This window comes from Delphinapterus leucas, chromosome 20, assembly GCF_059928025.1.
Source record: "Delphinapterus leucas isolate spDelLeu-1000000601 "Yukka" chromosome 20, BTC_Dleu_Yukka2, whole genome shotgun sequence".
In the NCBI taxonomy this organism is placed as follows: domain Eukaryota; kingdom Metazoa; phylum Chordata; class Mammalia; order Artiodactyla; family Monodontidae; genus Delphinapterus; species Delphinapterus leucas.
The window spans coordinates 11054618-11073957 of NC_143148.1; the positions used below are offsets into that span (position 1 = coordinate 11054618).

The 19340-nt window shown below is 43.1% G+C and overlaps 1 protein-coding gene across 13 annotated transcripts; it reads right to left on the bottom strand.

The window, feature by feature from the left end:
• Window positions 1-2486: 2486 nt before the first annotated feature.
• Window positions 2487-19270, bottom strand: ZNF45 (zinc finger protein 45). 13 transcript variants are annotated; one of them, XM_022585459.2, is made up of 9 exons: window positions 19160-19270; window positions 16026-16107; window positions 12477-12639; window positions 12320-12392; window positions 11062-11157; window positions 10857-10903; window positions 8123-8294; window positions 7481-7576; window positions 2487-5360 (listed from the first exon to the last, which is right to left on the bottom strand). In XM_022585459.2, exons 6-9 carry the CDS (start codon window positions 10869-10871, stop codon window positions 3532-3534), a joined length of 2112 nt encoding a protein of 703 aa, XP_022441167.1. In that variant the 5' UTR covers window positions 10872-10903; window positions 11062-11157; window positions 12320-12392; window positions 12477-12639; window positions 16026-16107; window positions 19160-19270; the 3' UTR covers window positions 2487-3531. The 13 variants fall into 13 exon arrangements, with proteins under 13 accessions (XP_022441167.1, XP_022441169.1, XP_022441168.1 ...); XM_022585461.2 differs by lacking the exon at window positions 11062-11157 and having other exon boundaries at window positions 12489-12639; XM_022585460.2 differs by having other exon boundaries at window positions 10857-11157; window positions 12489-12639.
• Window positions 19271-19340: the final 70 nt, after the last annotated feature.

Consider the following 19340-nt stretch of genomic DNA (forward strand, 5'->3'; position numbering starts at 1 on the left):
GAGATCCCGCAAGCCATGCGGCGTGGCAAAAACAAAACAGAAAAACTGTATTACAACCTTCATGGGCCCAAGAGAGGTACAGTAATTTGACTGATTCTTTATTGTGCCTCCTACATGAGTCTGAGTCACCCCAAATCAGTGAGCTCCATTCTGGCAGCGCACTGTCAGGCCATGGCCTGCAACATTTGGTTGCAACAATTCATTTACAATAGTCTTTTTAAAATCTATTGACAAAAGTCACGGAAAAAATCATTTCAATTTGAATGGGGGCCACCCCAACAGCAGGCCCATGTAAAAAGACCATCCAACAAGCGATGCCACATCTGCCTGGTGACCCCTTGGTGGGATGGTGGGAGTCCTAGCAACTGTCTTGTGCCCCTTGGAGTCTTTGGACCACACATGATAGCCAACAACTCCCCATGTGTTTCAGATACAAACTACCCTCAGTGGCTGAGGTAGATTTCTCTTAAAAGACAAATCTTAGTGCTGATTGGGCCCTACTTGAGAAAAAAGCCATCATAGGCCCTGAGCCCATGTCTCTTAAGTGCAGCTGCCTATTTTACCATAGGTTATGGAAAGGAAACAACACCCCACAGGCTTGGAACAGGCAGTGAAGCCTCCTTATTAAAAGGAAATGGTATCTACAGGATACGGCTTGAACCCTCAGGCATATCCAAACTACAGGCGAATGTGGCTTTTCCCACCCTCTGTCCTTTGCCCAAGTCCACAAATCCAGGAGAGATTGCCCCCTCCTGGCCCCATTGGCCATCCTTGGGGCCTCTTGGGATAACCAAGTCCCAGTGGAAAGGGAGTCCATTTATTTCAGTCAGCAGCACCACATCATTCGTGATGGAGCCCAATGGAGAGTTACCACTTTCCATCCCACGACTGGGACATCCCGAATAAAGGATGAGAAAATTCACAGAGCTAATTGTAGTCACGTTGACACTGGAGGACACCATCAAAAAATTATGTCATTTTTTTTCATATTTTTACAGACTCCTAGACTGTTTGATTCAGTTGATGGGCTCAAAATAGATTTCACATTCAGGCTTATCCCCTATGACAGGGCCTTCCACATTGGCAATATATTACCTCTCAGACCTCATGTACTACAATGAAAATTTCCCATCTCAGCTCCTACCCTGACTCCCAGAGGTGGCTCATTTAAATGTCGTATCTGTCCAATTTGCTCCCATTTCTCAAATAAGCTCAAGTATTACCCTCATCTTGGGCCCCAGATGCTTGTATTTGGGGCCAAAATTCATGACATCTCCATGTCACTGGCCCTAACCCAAACCCTACCCTCCCAACGTGATTATTGGTGGCACAGCCCATGAAGGTCTATACCAAAGGGTGAATGACCCTTCTCTCACCATCAAATTGATTTTATTGGGCCACTGTGCCAATGTGCTGACACAAACCATTTTGTCCTCACAATGACTGATACGTAAACAGGTCTACTCTTGGCTTATCCTTTCCAGGGTGCTAACCTCACCACTATAGCCCTCATTAGAACTTGGTTTCCTCTGGGCCCCCAGATATCATGGACTCTGATCAGGATACACACTTCCGTGCTCATTCAGTTTAGGCACAGACCTTACAAGAAAGCAACACTTGCAATTTTCATTTGTCCTATCATCTACAGATAAACAATGATCTACTGAAGGATGCCCTATTAAAATTACAAAATGGATAGTGGCTTCCAAATGGCTCTTTTACACACTGCCTTATTTACCCTGAACTTTCAACCTATAGGTCCCAAGACAGCCTGTCAAAATGCAATTAAGGGACCCATCCCCTCCTCTTTCTAGTCTCTCTAAAATACCCAGACAGAACTCCCTTTCCCAATTAATGACACCTCTCCACTCACCTAATCTAAGAGAACTGAAAAGATTCTGGCACAGTGTGTGCCAGACTGGCACTCAGTTCTAAGGCAGGTAATAGAGTGAGACCCATTGAGAAGTGAGGACCCATGACCCCCCCACAAAAGGCTATTCTATAGGCTACAAGAAAGCTCTCTGCCAAACCTTCTATCCTTCCCCAACAGAGTTTTTAAAAAATATTTATTTATTTATTTGGTTGTGTCGGGTCTTAGTTGCAGCTTGCAGGCTCCTTAGTGGCAGCTCGCCGGCTTCATAGTTGTGGCATGTGGGCTCCTTAGTTGCTGCTTGAGTGCTCCTTAATTGTAGCTCGCCAGCTCCTTAGTTGTGGCATGCGAACTCTTAGAGCCCATGAGCCACAACTAGTGAGCCCACAAGCCACAGCTACTGAAGCCCACGCGACTAGAACCTATGCTCTGCAACAAGAGACACCACTGCAATGAGAAGCCCGCGCAACGCAATGAAGACCCAATACAGCGAAAAATAAATAAATAAAATAAAGGTATGAAAAAAAAAAGAGTAGAAAGCCGGGGCTGGTGGAACTGTTAAATATCTTGATTGTGGTGATGTAATATGATAGTAAGCATTTGCCAAAACACAGAATGATCCACCAGTCGATTTTACTGTATATAAATTATTCCTTAATAATAAAAGAAGAACATGAGCATATAGGATCTTCATAGATGCCTCTTATCTCACTGAAGAATTTTTATCATGGATACTGAGTTCTGTCAATTGCCTTCTGTGAACCTAGGATGATCATATATTTGATGAAAAGAATCCAGACATAAAGAGTACATACCAAACACACAGGAAGCTCAAGAACAGACAGGCCTAATTAATACATGGTATAGAAATCATAATACTTGTTGCCCCTGGAGGTGGGAATGACAAGGAAACATTCTGGTTTAATAGAAATATGGTATATATTGATCTTGGTGATGATTACACAAGTAGATACATTTGTCAAAATTCATGAAGCTGTAAACTTATTTATGCATGTGGCTGCATGCGAATCACATCTCCATAAAGAACTGTTAGCATAGAAAAGTGCTGGCCACAACCTGGTGAACTGACTTCTGGACCCACTACTGGGTTACAACCTTGAGCTTGATAAGCACTAGTTCACAGGACCTGCAGGGTTGGGGAAATGAACCCAAGTGTCTTATTTAACCCTCCAAGCCTTGGAGAATTCCTCCTTCTACAATTTAATAGAAATTTTTAGAGAGGAACTGAAAGAAAATTTCAAAAGTGACTGTTCTCCCTTTTACTCATTTAACATTACTGGAGACCTGCAGTGTGTTCGGCGCTGAAGAGGCAGAGTGGACTTGGCCGTCAACAAAGTCCCAGCCCTCCGAGAGCTTCTATTCTGGTGGAAGAGATTTGGGCATTTCCGTCTTAGTACTTTTGGTTACCTTCAGCTCAGGCTCATCCTTCTTAAGCCTCTCTTCTCTGTCATATCTGCTAAATGTCAAGGCTCTGAATGAAGTGCTTATGTCTCCACTCTTATGAGGCTTCTCTGCCGTGTGGTCGCCCAACCACACAGACATGTCGAGCTCTGGCAGAAATACTCTTTTATCAAACAGATGTTTTGTCTTCTACGGCAGGACTATTTCAGCACCCATTTGAGGTATTAAACCATGTAATTTTATAGAGCTTCTTTGCTGTACGTATTCTCTGATGAGGGACAGTCCTTGTCACCCTCATCCCCAGCATGGACTCGCTGATGAATTATAAGACTTGAGCTCCAACTGAAGCCTTTCCCACACTCCTCACATTTGTATGGTTTTTCCCCAGTGTGGACTCTCTGATGGGCTTGAAGGTATGAGCTCCAACTGAAGACCTTACCACATTCCTCACACTTATATGGTTTCTCTCCAGTGTGGACCCTCTGGTGGGCTTGAAGGTATGATCTCTGTCTGAAGCGCTTACTGCACACATCGCATCGGTATGGTTTCTCTCCTGTGTGGACTCCACGGTGAGCCAGAAAATTTGAGGCCCGACAGAAGCCCTTCCCACACTCCTCACACTGGTACGGTTTCTCTCCAGTGTGACACCTCTGATGGGCCTGAAGCTGTGAGCCCACACTGAAGCCTTTACCACACTCTGCACACTGGTATGGTTTCTCTCCGGTATGGACTCTTTGATGCACTTGAAGGCTTGAGAACTGACTGAAGGCCTTCCCACACTTCTCACATTTATAGGGTTTCTCTCCCGTGTGGATTCGACAATGAACATTAAGATCTGAACTCCGGCTGAAGCCCTTCCCACATGTACCACATTTGTATGGTTTTTCTCCAGTGTGGCCTCTTTGATGGGCCAGAAGATTTGAGGCCTGACTGAAACCTTTCCCACACTCCTCGCACTTATAGGGTTTTTCTCCTGTATGGACTCTAAAATGAATGTTAAAATCTGAGCTACGACTAAAGCCCTTTCCACATGCATCGCACTGATATGGTTTCTCACCACTATGGCCTCTCTGATGGTCCAGAAGATTTGAGGCCCGACAGAAGCCCTTGCCACACTCCTCACATTTGTATGGTTTCTCTCCCGTGTGACTTATCTGATGGGCTTGGAGATGGGAACCCACACTGAAGCCTTTCCCACACTCCTCACACTTAAAGGGTTTCTCGCCTGTGTGGATTCTACAGTGGATGTTCAGGTGTGAGCTGTAACTAAAGCCCTTGCCACATGCCTCACATTTGTAGGGTTTCTCCCCAGTGTGGATTCGCTGATGAGCCTGTAGGCGTGAACGCCAACTGAAGCCCTTCCCACACTCTTCACATTTATAAGGTTTCTTTCCTGTGTGGGCTCTCTGATGGATGTGAAGATAGGAGCGCTGACTGAAGCCCAGTCCACACTCCTCACATTTATAGGGTTTCTCCAATGTGTGGGCTATGGGAGGAGCTTGACAATGTGAGCTTTTCCCGACATTCCTCCCACACTCCTCAAATCTGTGTGGATCCTCTCCAGTGGGGACCCTCTGATGATGACGAAGATATGACCTCTGACTGAAACTCTTACATGACATATCATATTTGTTCAATCTTGTTCTACTGTGGACTCTCTGATGGGCTTGAAGACTTGAAAGCCGACGGAAGGCGTTTTCACATTTTTCACACTTGTAGGGCTTCTCTCCTACGTGGGCTGTCTGGTTCATTTGAAGGTGAGAGTCCCGTATGAAACCTTTCTCACACTCTACCCCTTTGTAGGGTTTTTCTCCAGTGTGGTCTCTGCGGTGAACTTGAAGATGTGAAGTCTGATTGAAGTCTTTACCAAACTCCTCATCTTTACTGAGTGTGCCACCTTGTTTTTCCATCTGAGAGCCAGTTCCTTGAATATTTCCCATGGAATCTTGACACCTGGTTAATTCCTTTGTAACCTGTTGCCATATTTGTGAGCAGAAAAGCTCTTCATGTGGCAGATACCTTAATCCAACTTTCTGAAGAGTCTCCATGCCATTTAGATTCTTGTCTCCTAAATGGATAAATAGAATTTAGAGATGGGGCATGTGAATGCTTTGCTCAGAGATGTCAAGGTTATAAACTTAGGCCCACACCCTAAGGCTTTACTGAACCTCAAAAAGCTTCTGTTTTTCTTTAACATCATGTATCATGTTCTCTGATTTACATGCCTCCAGACACCAAAAGGCGGCCCACCAGGCTGTCATTCACTACACATTAGTGGAATCCATTTAGAATCATAGTAAGTTTCGTAGGTGAGATATAAATTAGAAATATGATGGCTACAGAGCAAGAAAAATACCTCCTAGGGAATGTTTACAAAGACAAAGCTGTACCTTACTCAAAGCCTTATCTTCTTTGCTGTAGCAGGTGGCTAATAAACAGCTTCCACATAATTCTGCCTACTGCATGCACATCTGACCAAAATACTCAAAATGTCTAGTAAGACCCTTAGACAGATTATCAGAGGATGTCCCCAGGCAATGTTGAAAAACCTCTGCTTTATTTTAATGGAAGTTTACTCCAATGGAAGGAGACTTTGAGGCAATAAATAAGTTGGAAAGATACATGTCTGGGAGAAATACCTTATCACCTAAGGCCCTAAAGTTCAGACTATAAGCAGAGAGTGGTTCTTTGCCTCCTCCTGGGAAATATCCTTACAAATGGGCTGTAAACTTTACTTTCCCTGGCCACAGAGCCAGTTCTTCACAACACTGAAAGGGTTAGCTGGAAAAAAAATCAAAGCCAGGTTTTGGAATTAGTATGTTACTGTAATAACATACATTATTCTAAAACCTCATAACAGTAAAGTTCCTACAACCACCAGGGGTAAAAAAAAAAAGTGAAAAATTAGAAGGTTATCTTTTATAATAGAGCAAGAAGTTGCGAGGAGGAAATAAATAGGGCATAATACAGAGTCTCGAAATCAACATTGGACCGGAAGAGTTACGTTCTCCTTGGAACTCTATTCCACTGATTAGCCATATAGCTTGCTACTAACTTCTTTTCAGGTGTCTTTTCAAATAACACCTTATCTGTGAGGCCTCTTTTTTTTTTTGCAATACGCGGGCCTCTCACTGTTGTGGCCTCTCTCGTTGTGGAGCACAGGCTCCGGATGCGCAGGCTCAGCGGCCATGGCTCACGGGCTCAGCCGCTCAGCGGCATGTGGGATCTTCCTGGACTGGGGCACGAACCTGTGTCCCCTGCATCGGCAGGCGGACTCTCAACCACTGTGCCACCAGGGAAGCCCCTGTGAGTCATCTTTTACCATACAATATCATATAGTAAATTCTCCCTATCCACTCTACGCACCTGGCAATCTCCATTTGCCTTACCCTGTTTTGTTTTTACACAGCACATATTCCTATCTGACATACTACATACATCCTTGATCTTTTTCATTTTATGTCATCTCCCACTTCAATGTGATACCCATGAGGACAAGCATTTTGTATTATTCACTGGTTTATCACCACTCCCAGAACCCTGTCTGATACAGTCAGTGTTCAATAAGTACATGTTGAATGGATAAATAAATCCCAGTTTGACATCTCTGTGAGAGTTAGAGCCATGGTACAAAAGTAAAAGAGGTTTTCAAGTAAGTTACCCATAGCAGGAAAGAAAGTGGAAACAGCCATGTTGTTGGGAAGCTGAAAGGCTTCACTAGATGCAGGGCTAACCTACGTGGATGTTACTGATGAGAAAATCGTGATGATCACAAAATCAAGGAATTCCCTGGCGGTCCAGTGGTTATGACACCACACTCTCACTGCCAAGGGCCCAGGCTCGAGCCCTGATCAGGGAACTAAGATCTCACAAGCCACACGGTGTGGCCAAAAAAAAAAAATCATGGCAAAAACTGGTGGGCATATGGGATATCATAAGCCACTTTCAATGATGGGATTTTATTCTGAATCAGTAAGAAGCTACAAGAGGTTCTGAGCAGAGAAATGACAAGATTTGAATTTAAAAGAGTCACTCTGAGTGGAGAATTAACTGTGAATGAGCAAAGCAGAAGAGAGAGAATTACAAAGACTGAGGCAGTAATCCACAGTCTAGGTGCTGACTTGGACCAGAGTCACAGCTGTGGAGGCAACAAGAAGCAGGACAGACTCAGGGTCACATGGCTCTCACCCAAGGAGCGACGGCTCTGGGTTGCTATCTTTATCATCCAAAGCTTTTCTTCTCTCTTTGACTGGGATATTACATCTGGTGTGAATGATTGATGCCCTGCAAAAAAGGCAAGGAAAAACATTTAAAATCAATATGTTAGATGCCCAAATTAAGAGAAATTGTGGTTCCCACTGCACTGTCTTCAGGACATCAAAATCAGTGTTTTCCAAACTCTTTTAATTATGACCCATGGGAGGAAATACATTTTATGCAAAAACCGAGGATAGGTAGACATAAGCATAAATTATGGGAAAACATTATTTTCATCGCACCCTTTTCACCATTTCTCACACTATTCTTGGCAATGGGCCACAGTTTTTACTGCAACATGCAGTTATTGCCAAGGGCTCTGGTATCTTCTACCCTATTTTATTACGATTCCCTAAAGAGTGTCATGACCTACTAACTGGAGACGACCACAATTTGAAAAGCCAGAAAACATACAGCAGTCACGTGGTCAATTAACAGTTCGTTTACAAACACACTTTGGCCTGGGGAGAAAGACTAGAAAACGCCATCTCTGAGTCTCATGCTGATTAGAAAACCGGAAACCAGTTCAAGAGCTCCAAAGCCCTGCCCATTCAAGGACATGTAAATAAATACCACAGGGGCTGATGCGATGTTCTGTCCCAGAGTGCCCTTCCTCACCCACTGAGACCAGGTTCTGGAAGTTCTCCAGCATCACTTCCTGGTACAGCTTCTTCTGGGCAGAGTCCAGCAGCCCCAGCTCCTCCTCCGTGAAGACCACGGCCACGTCCTTGAAGGTCACCACCTCCTAAGACATCAAACACACTCCACCTGAACCTTGCAATGCAGGTCCCCTGATGAAAGGGCAGCACTGAGGAAAGTGGGGACGATGTGTACGAAGTGGTTCCAGATTCTGAGAGACCAGAGTCAATTTTACCGTAACATAAACATTCCCCATAACGCATTTATGTTTTAGATTTTCTTCTTTTCACAATAAATGCGGAGAAGAACAACTTTTTACATAGATTTTTGCTTCCCATCCAATTATTTTCTTAGAATAAGTTCCAAAGAGTGAAAACTGCAATGTCAAAGAATAGGCAGCTTCAAAATAATTATGTACAACAGCAGATTTTCTTTTCAACTTTTCCCTTATTTTATCCTCCTCCAAGAGTATATAAGTATCCCTGATTCTCTAAACCATACACATTGAATATAACCATATTTTTAAATCCTAGGCAATTTTATCAGTAAAAAACAACTTATTTGGATTATCTGTACTTATTTGATAAGTAATAAGCTCATCATATTTTCACATATTTACTAGCTATCTTCATTTTTTTCTTCAGAACCTTGCCTGTTAATGTTCTTTGCTCATACTCCAATTGGGGTTTTATCTTAGGATTCTGTAAAATTCCTATTAGAGGTTTTAAGCTTTTTTTTTTTAGGGTGTGTATTATAAATATTTTTACCCACATTCTTCTATTGTTCTTGTACAGCTTTGGGTACAGCATGCTTTCTCATCCTTGGCACTCCTGACATTTGAGGACAGATGACTCTTTGTTGGGGGTGGGGCAGGGGGCTGCTGAGTTCACTGTAGGATGTTTAGCAGCATCCCTGGCTTCTACACACTAGATATCAGTAGCACTCCCAAGCTGTGACACTAAAAATGTTTCCAGATGTTACCTGAGGGTAAGATCGCCCATAATTAAGAATCACTCGTATACAGCATTTTTAAAATTTTTCGTACAAAGACTGTGTTCAGTGCCAGAGCCCTGCACATCCAGTGCCTTATATGAGCAACAGAGGTCATGGAGAAGAAGGGGCCACCGAGAGTGATCTATGGTAGGGACAGTATCATCTATGGAGTCTTCCACCCACCAGGACAACTAGGCACCCCACAGAATAGGCTAAGTCCCAGGTGGAGAATTCTTTTCCCTTGTCTCACTCTCTTTATCCAAGTAAAAATCCTAGGAGTCTTTTTTGGATCAGGTGCATGTTTGGTTTCCTATGTGAACTTGAGCAGTTTTCTGAAATTCTACAATCCTGTTTCTTTGTCATTAAAATGCAGAGGAGACCAAGTTTGGCCTCATAAGGTTGGTCTGAGACTAAATGCAGTTAAGAAATGAAAAGTCTCTGTACAGGTCTTTTTGTACTTTTAAAATTAAGTACATTAGTACTTTGAAAAAATTCATTAATATGTGAATAAAAAATATAAATCAATAAATAAAACATGCACATGATATGATTCAGACATGGGTAAGAAACAATCTAGCTTTCTTACATGAAAATATCTAATAATATTTTCTCTGTGTGAAGTGTTAGTTAGATCCTGGTGCACTCTGCCATTCTGGAATATTCTACATACAAAATACCCGAGGTACTGCATAGCAAATGTACTTTGTCAATTTAGAGTACCTAGAACATTAAGACCAAAGAATAGCAAATTCTTCCAAATTCCCTTTTGAGGAAATTGGTTGTATTAGGAAAACTGTTATTACAGTGTTTTGTTTTGTTTTTAAAAGTTATTTTTATTTCTTTTTGGCTGTGTTGGGTCTTCATTGCTGCGTACAGGCTTTCTCTAGTTGCGGCGAGCAGGGACTACTCTTTGTTGCAGTGCACGGGCTTCTCATGGCGATGGCTTCTTATTGCGGAGCACAGACTCTAGGCACACGGGGTTCAGTAGTTTTGGTATGCAGGCTCAGCAGTTGAGACTCACGGGCTGTAGAGCACAGGCTCAGTAGTTGCGGTGCATGGGCTTAGTTGCTCCACGGCATGTGGGATCTTCCCAGACCAGGGATCAAACCCATGTCCCCTGCACTGGCAGGTGGATTCTTTACCACTGTGCCACCAGGGAAGCCCCTTCAGTGTTCTTAAAAATGATAAAAATTCTAAACTACCTAAATGTCCATGAATGGGGAAAAGTTATGAGACACACACACAATGCACACAAATTCAAGGGAATATGATGTTGCCATTAAAGGTGTGGGATATATAATATCAATTAGAAAAGGTATAATTTGAGAAGTTTATGCTACAGGAATTACAAATATACAGTTATGAACGCATATGAGGAAAAGAACATGGGAAAATGTTGTTTTGTAAGGGAAACAGTAATAACGTGAGAGATTTTTTTAGTTGCAATTGACTTTTTCTGTTCTACTCTTATTTGTGAAATTACAAAAGGTGATAAAACAACAAAAATAAATCAAACAAAAATAAAAAGTAGGGATCATTCGGCCCTCTTCTTGGGAAGAGTTTTCCAAATGCCTACTGTTCTCTTTAATCTTTCCCAAGAAAGAGAAATAGGATGTGTCTTATCACTGAGAAATGAGGTGACAAGTTAACACCTAGAAGGGCAGGCCCAACTCACCTTGAGCTTGGTCATTTTGTCCTCCTCCTTCTGGGGAAGCGCTGAGTCTTGGGCAGGCACAATGGGGGAAGGAGAAAAAAGCCATCAGAGTCTGGCCAAGGGTGTCACTGACCCATATGGCTGCTTACTGTGAAGCAGCAACAGTGCCGCTTCCTCAGGGTGGCCTGATGAGCAAAGCCTGGGCTGGATTCCAGATGCTACTCACCCCTTCAGCCAAGAGCCCCTGGGCAGTGAACGAGCCACCCAACCACACACAGGCCCTCATACAAGTTCGTGTAGCTCTCAGGGTATGATTCTGATTCTGGGGAGGGCGGAAATTGAGAGTAAAGTACCCAGGTTAAGAGAGTAATTTCTGGGGCCAAATGTCTAGGTTCATGAAACTGTGACATATTAGCTGTGAAATCTTAGACAAATTATTATTATCTCTGTGCTTCAATTCTCCCATCTGTAAAAATAGAGGGATTAACAACAGCTATCTCATAGGATTGTTGTAAGAATTAAATAAGTAGGTAGAAAGTTCAAAGAACACTTTCAGGGCACCTTATTTCTCAGTAGCAGCAGAAAGCAGGTAATATTCAGTAACATAAAACTTGTCCTCACCAATAGCTTTAATGGAGCCTTAAAAGGCTGTTGCTTTGTTGTATGAAAATCACCTTTAACCTCTGCAATATCTGTTATTCTCTCTTGGTTTGTCATATTCAATTTGATGCCTTTGCAGTAATATTTAAGATTACATTGATTTTTTTTTCCTGTGTAAAATACACATCACATAAAATTTTCCATTTCAACCATTTTTTAGGTGTAGAGCTCGTTAGGTGCGTTCATATTGTTGTGAATCATCACCACTAACCATCTCCACAACTTTTTCACCATCCCAAACTGAAACTCTGTACCTATTAAACACTAACTCTCCATTCCCCTTCCTCTCGGTCCCGAGTAACCACTATTCTACTTTCTCTATGAATCTGATATTGTGGATGACAGCTTTTTCAAAGATGTAAGACCTTGACAATTTTTTTTTTTTTTTTGCGGTACGCGGGCCTCTCACTGTTGTGGCCTCTCCCGTTGCGGAGCACAGGCTCCGTATGCGCAGGCTCAGCGGCCATGGCTCACGGGCCCAGCCACGGATGGGATCTTCCTGGACCGGGGCACGAACCTGTGTCCCCTGCATTGGCAGGCGGACTCTCAACCACTGCGCCACCAGGGTAGCCCCAGACCTTGACAATTTGACTTTGTTAACAGTAGGGCCTTAAAAACACTATCATCATGGAGATGAAGAAAAATGAATAGAATCCTGTGATTTAACAGTTAGTCAACATGCCACTTAAATGAACAAGCTAATCATAGTAATGATGAAAACAACAAAAACAGCAATGTTTAACATTACATAAGCACTAAGTATGTGTTAGGGACCTTGAGAAGCACTTGGCACGCATTGTTCCACTAAGGTACCTCCCACATACCTGTGAAGAAGCTAGGGGTGTACTAGCCGTGTGACTCCAGTCTGATCACCTCCACCTCTGTGCCTCTCCTCAACTATAACAAGGAGAGAAAAAAAAAAAAGGTCAGTCCTAGGGTTACTGTGGTGGATGAATGAGCTAAACGCCCTTGGCATTGTACCTGGCATTTTACCAAGTTCTCAATAAATGATGACGATGATGGCTGTTGTTCTCACGTAACAGATGAGGAAGCTGAGGCTTGGTGAGGTCAAGGGGCAGGGGCGGAACCTGAATCCAGCTCTCACAAAGAAGCCAGTCTTCTAGGTCTTGTCTCTCTGCTGCTTCTAAAGAAAAAAATAAACAGATGGGAGTCTGAGGTCTCATGCAAAGAGAAACGAGAGCTTGACAGCTAGGGATAAAAGACTGACATAGAAACAGGGAGAGAACTCTGAAGCCAGATGATCTGCTTGAAGGAGATGAGAACAGGGTTGGGAAGGGTGTAGGCTCTGGAATCAGACCCCCGGTATTTGAATCCTGCCACCTCCAACTTGTTACTACTTAGACCCAAGGTCTGATCTATAAATTAGGGATGGTTATAATAATAACAATAATTATTATAATTATATAATTGTAATACAATATATTAAAATTATTTATTATATAGATAATATATTCATATAATATAATTATGTATAATATAGTAATATAATTATAATAATACATAGGAAGGTTAGTCAGTCTAAGTGACTCTCCATAAAACATGTGGAACAGTATCTGGCAGCTTAAACATTCACTAGGGCTGCTTTACATGAAATAGTCAAGGAAGCTCTTCCTTGGGGTGGCTGCAACCGCACACGGCTTGATGAGCAGACGTGGGCAGGATTCCAGACGCCACTTATGCCTTCAACCAAGAGCCCTGGTGCAGTGAACGACCTGCCCAACCACACACAGTGGCCCTAATACAAGTTCTCGTAGCTGTCAGAGTATGATTGATTCTGGGGAGTGTGCAAATTGAGAGTAAGAGATCCAGCTTAAGAGATCAGTATCAGTTAATTATTGGTTCATTAATTACTTATTAGTTTATTATTATTAGCTAGTCCTACTCCAGATAGAAGAACCCTGTACGGAAAAGGGCAGTGTAAAACTTTCCAATCTTAGAAGAGATATCCTTTCAGGATTTGTAATTCACCTTGTTCTGACTCTATATTTGTCCAGTGACTTCTGCTCAGTAAGAAGTGCTTTACAGGGAGATCTTTCCGCTACCTCTGTGGAAAGGGGATAATCAGTAAATCACTGTCTGTTTGGGGATTAATAGTAACTCAGCTTTACATCCCAAGCACCTAAAGCAGTGCCTGTAACACAGTGATCACACAGCAGTCAGTGTCCTGACACATGAGCCCCCCCCAAACAGGTTCATTCCAGCAGAGGCACATAAAAAGACTAGGCTTGTTGGTCAAAGGTCTCTTTGAGAGGCAAAATTCTGAGGCTGCTCCCACTTGGGAGGATTGGGAGAGCAGGGGTTTTATTTCCAAGTTTTTCTTCTAGGTCTTCCACAATATTTGCAAGATCAAGGTCATCTTTGGAAGGAAAAGGGCCTCTGGATTTTTAATACTGCCTTAGGAAGGTGCTTCCCACCCTTCAAAGTCAATGTCTAAAGAGACTCCTGTTACAAAATCCACAGAGTGTATCCATCAAAACACTGAGAATGACAACTATTTAATTGCCTGCATGATTAGCACTAGACAGGATAACTTGTTAACTCTTCATTAAAAAATAAGTGTATTAATTCAATGAACATTTATGGAAATCAGACTAAAAGATACGACTACTCAAGTTCACAGTCTAGTGATTAGGAAACCAGCAATCACCCTGCACATTGCTAAGTACCAGGGTAGTGAACTGGGTACTTTAGAAGCACAAGTTATGGGCCTTGGGGACCACACTTGTTTGGAGCAGGTTCTACATCAATGTGGCTTGATCTGAGCCCTGGAGAATGACTGAGTTCTATTAGCCAGAGAGAAGCAGAATCTCTGAAAAACCTCAAGAGAACAAATGTTACGACTGTAAGTGAACACAAACAAGAGGCAGAAAAAGCTGGGCAGGAAGGCAGGATTCAAACCATAATGACGGGCGTCCCAGTTTATCGGCAAGTCAGCAGGAAAGCAGCAAAGGAAGGGAGAGTCAGAAGATTCCTTTGGTGTTGGAAACAGATCACTCTCCCAGCAAATGGGAGATCTGAGGGGGAAGGGGCTGGGGCCAGAGAGACTGTTACCAGGGCCACACCAAGAATCACGTCCTTCTTTATTTGAATGTCACCTCCTCAGACAGTTCCTCCCTACAGAGAATTTCAATCTCCTAATGACATCCCAACACTTCTGACGCACCCCATCCCTGCTTAATTCTTTTCTTTTTAGCACGTATCACTCTTTAACATCCTACTAGGTATTTTGCTCATTTATATTCATCACATCTGTCCCACAGGGAGTTTTGTTTCTTGCTGTGTCCCCGACAGTTAGGACGCTGCTGCAGGCGCTTGCCAGGAACTCAACAAAGATTCACAGAATGACTGCTGGAACGAAGAACTGAAAGACGCACCATGTAGATCAGGGCCTCGTGATTTATCTCCCGAATCATTCATTCAAAATATAATTACTGAGATGCCAGGTGATGATACTGTTGGTCCCTGGATCACAATTTGAGTAGCATCAGTCAAAAACAGCCCTCTTGGGACTTCCCTGGTGGAGCAGTGGTTAAGAATCCACCTGCCAATACAGGGTACACGGGTTCGAGCCCTGGTCCAGGAAGATCCCACATGCCAAGGAGAAACTAAACCCGTGTGCCACAACTACTGAGCCTGCATGCCTAGAGCCCGTGCTGCACAACACGAGAAGCCACCGCAATGAGAAGCCCATGCACCGCAATAAAGAGTAGCCCCCGTTTGCCGCAACTAGAGAAAGCCCGCGCGCAGCAACGAAGACCCAACACAGCCAAAAATAAATAAATAAATAAATTTATTAAAAAAAAAAAAGCTCAGACCTTATCTAAAACTAATTAAATCAGAATCTGTGGAGGTGGGTTGCTGATTCCCTGCATATTAAACAAAAAAATTGAACATTAACATCGATTGGAAAACAAACTTATGGTTACCAAAGGGGAAGGGGGGGGAAAATTAGGAGTTTGGGATAAATATATTCATGCTACTATGTATAAAATATATCACCAACAAGGACCTACTGTACAGCTCAGGGGACTATACTCAGTTTCTAGTAATAACCTATAATGGAAAAGAATATGAAAAAGAATATATACATATATGTATAACTGATTAACCTTGCTGTACACCAGAAACTAACACAACATTGTATACCAACTATACTTCAATTAAAAAAAGAAAAAAAAAAGATGGATTCTTTTTAAATGTATATATACACACATGTATAACTGAATCACTGTGCTGTACACCTGAAACTAACATGACACTGTAAATCGACTATACTTCAATTTTTTAAAAGAATTCATTTGTTTTCTAGGAAATTTGTTTTAGAGCATGACGATACTAGGCATGATCATACATTAACTTTTGAAAGCTCCGGAAAAGTTGGTGGATTCTACATCTCCCCAGAAGTAAGTGAGGTATCAGACAAGGCATATGGTTATAGACTGTCGTTCTATTTTTGTTCTCTAATCACAGGCTGCAGCCCTTTTGGGCAGCTGCATGAATCACACTTACTGAACAACTCCTCTCTGCCGACCCCGTGCTGGGCACTCCGAGAAGAATATGACCAGATCCATGAATCAGAGGACCCTGTAGCCTAACAAGAGAGAGAGATGAAACTGAGAGTTACATGCTCTGTGGCAAGTGCAACTCCAAAGGAGCAAAGGAAATTCATCATTTTCCTTCCATAACTGCAACTCTTTCTAACTTTCTCATATAAATAACATTCTCCTAGTTGCCATGTGTGAAAATCTTAGAGTTGCTGTTAATACCTGTTATGGGCTAAATTGTGACCCACCCCCCAGCCCCAAACTCATAAGTTAAAGTCCTAATCTCCAGGACCTCAGAATGTGATTGTATTTGGAGATGGGCATTTAAAGAGGTGACTAAGTTAAAATGAGGTCATTAGGGTGGGCCCTAAATCAATCTGACTGGTGTCCTTCTAAGAGGAAATTTGGACACAAACAGGGACAGCAGGGGCACGCACACACACACAAAGGAAAGACCGGGAGGACACAGCAAGAAGGCAGCCATCTACAAGCCAAGGAGAGAGGCCTCAGAAGAAACGAAACCTGCTGATACCTTGATCTTGGACTCCCAGCTCCAGAACTGTAAGAAAATTAATTTCTATTGTTTAAGCCATTCAGGCTGTAATAGTTTATTCCAGCAGCCTTAGCAAACTAATACAATCTCCCCTCCCTTGGTCTTCGTATATAAACAACTTATTATAATTAATTTTTAAGTCCTACTAACTCAACATCTGGGTTTGCTTTAAAATACTCAATGGGAAAAATGTGTGCATGGGGAGAGGGAGATGCAACAAGGTTAGTAAGGACTGAAGCAGGGTGACTGTTACACAGGAATTCATTATATTGATATTATACTTTGGGTTGTCTGGAAATTTCCAGAATTAAGAGTTAAGGATATGGGGCTTCCCTGGTGGCAGTGGTTAAGAATCTGCCTGCCAAGGCAGGGGACACGGGTTCAAGCCCTGGTCCGCGAAGATCGCACATGTCACGGAGAAACTAAGCCCGTGAGCCACAACTACTGAGTCTGCGCTCTAGAGCCCACGAGCCACAACTACTGAGCCTGTGCGCAACAACTACTGAAGCCCGTGCGCCTAGAGCCCATGCTCTACAATAAGAGAAACCACCGCAATGGGAAGCCCGCGAACCGCAACTAGAGAAAGACTGTGCACAGCAACGAAGACCCAACACAGCCAAAAATAAATAAATAAAATAAATTTACAAAAAAAGAGTTAAGGATATGAATAATCTGATAAACAATTTTGTATAACATAAATACACACTGAAAAACTGACAAACAGAAATGCACTGAAATGTTAATAATCATCTATATCTTATATGTCTATGTCCTATATATGTCATACATATCCTATACGTTACAACATATACATCTATATTGGTATTTCTTAATGTTTTTCATTACATCATATCTCTACATTTTCTGAATTCTCTACAATGAATGTGCATTTCTTCTATAATTGGAATATAAACTATGAATATTTAAAATAAGATTAAATGAGAATGCTTTCAATTTTTTAAAATGTATTTACTTTTATTATTTATTTTATTTTTGGCTGCGTTGGGTCTTTGTTGCTGTGCGTGGGCTTTCTCTAGTTGCGGCGAGCTGGGGCTACTCTCCATTGCGGTGTGCGGGCTTCTCATTGTGGTGGCTTCTCCTGTTGCACAGCATGGGCTCTAGGCACGCGGGCTCAGTAGTTGTGGCTCGCGGGCTCCAAAGCGCAGGCTCAGTAGTCGTGGCGCATGGGCTTAGTTGCTCCACAGCATGTGGGATCCTCCCGGACCAGGGCTCAAACCCATGTCCTCTGCATTGGTAGGCGGATTCGTAACCACTGCACCACCAGGGAAGCCCTCAAATTCTTACGAAGACACCCAAACTCACTAACCCTGCTTTCAAATCCTCTACAATAAAATTCCAACCTACCTCCACAATTTGATGCCAAATGCCTCCTCTGCAGCCAGTTTCCTATGGTTGAATATTTCGATAGACTGTTTTTCTATTTTGTTTCCTAATTCCAGTTTTGGGATTTTAAACTAGGGGACCAAGGATATCCAAGGATATAAGGAACGCAAGCCCTAGACTCAAATCCCACTGCTCTTAAGTAACTTATGCTCTATCTCCATTTTCTCATCTGTAAAATAGAGGTAATAAAAGTATTCACTTCATAGGGCCTTGTGAAGGTTAAATGCACTAATTTTTATAAAGCCCTTAGGATGAGACTTAGGACTCAATGTTTAACTATTTTGATTACCACTCATGCCTTGTACACGATCTACATATTTTCATAATTATTTAACAGTAACTGAACGCTTTTGTAGCAGAAATATTTACTAATGAATAAAATACCTTCTACCACTGGAACAGAAAAGGAAGATTCTAAGTCCTGCCACGGTGGGGCTCTGCTACCAGAAGCCCTGGGCTCACTCCTCTCTTTTCTACAGCCCCCCCTTTTCAGGCACCAGGGCAGGAGAAGGAAAGGAGGCTGGGAGACACAACGATTTTGTGGTCCTGAGAAAACTACAGCGGGTATCTGTGGGTGACCCACTTTTTCTTTAAAAACGGGTCAGAAGTCGTCCAGGCACAGCCTCCTTTCCGGCAGGGATCAGAAAGAAGTGCCAGTGGCACTTCGAGGAGTTTCCACCGAAAGCGAAGCTTTTCTGATTATCATATCGTTAACAGCTGACACCTTGCCACACGCCTGATCTGTCCGAAACATTTATCTTGTATAATGCAGGTACTCGTAATATCCCTTTTTACAGAAAAGGAAACCAAGGCACAGAAAGATTAAATTCTCATCCAACCTTATGTCGCTAGGAAGTAACAGAGCGTGTGGAAGGAAGGTACTGGGGGGAGGCGGGTTGGACGGCAAGGAGCCCGGGAGACAAACTGCCGATTTCTGTCCGCCTACCATCCGAGGACTTGCGAACCGCCGCAAACGCAGAGAATCGGGCGAGGGGAAGGCAAGCGGCCGCCCCCGCCCCTCCACCCCGCCCTCTGCCGCAGGTCAAGGCTTTTCTGCCCTGTGACCGAGGACCGAGCCCGGCTGATCCCAGGACCAGATCAGAAAAGTTAAAAGAAATCGCAGGCTCCCAAAGATCACTCACCTCCCAGAGAGAGCCGAAGGCCGCAATCGCAACCTCCTGAAGCGGAAATACCTCCGACTACGCGGAGCTCCTGGACTACATTTCCCAGCATCCCCGAGAGGAACAAGAGCCGCTGCCCCGCCCCCCGTGGCGAAAGTGCCGACTCCAACATCGACGGCCTGAATCCAATTTCCCAGAATCC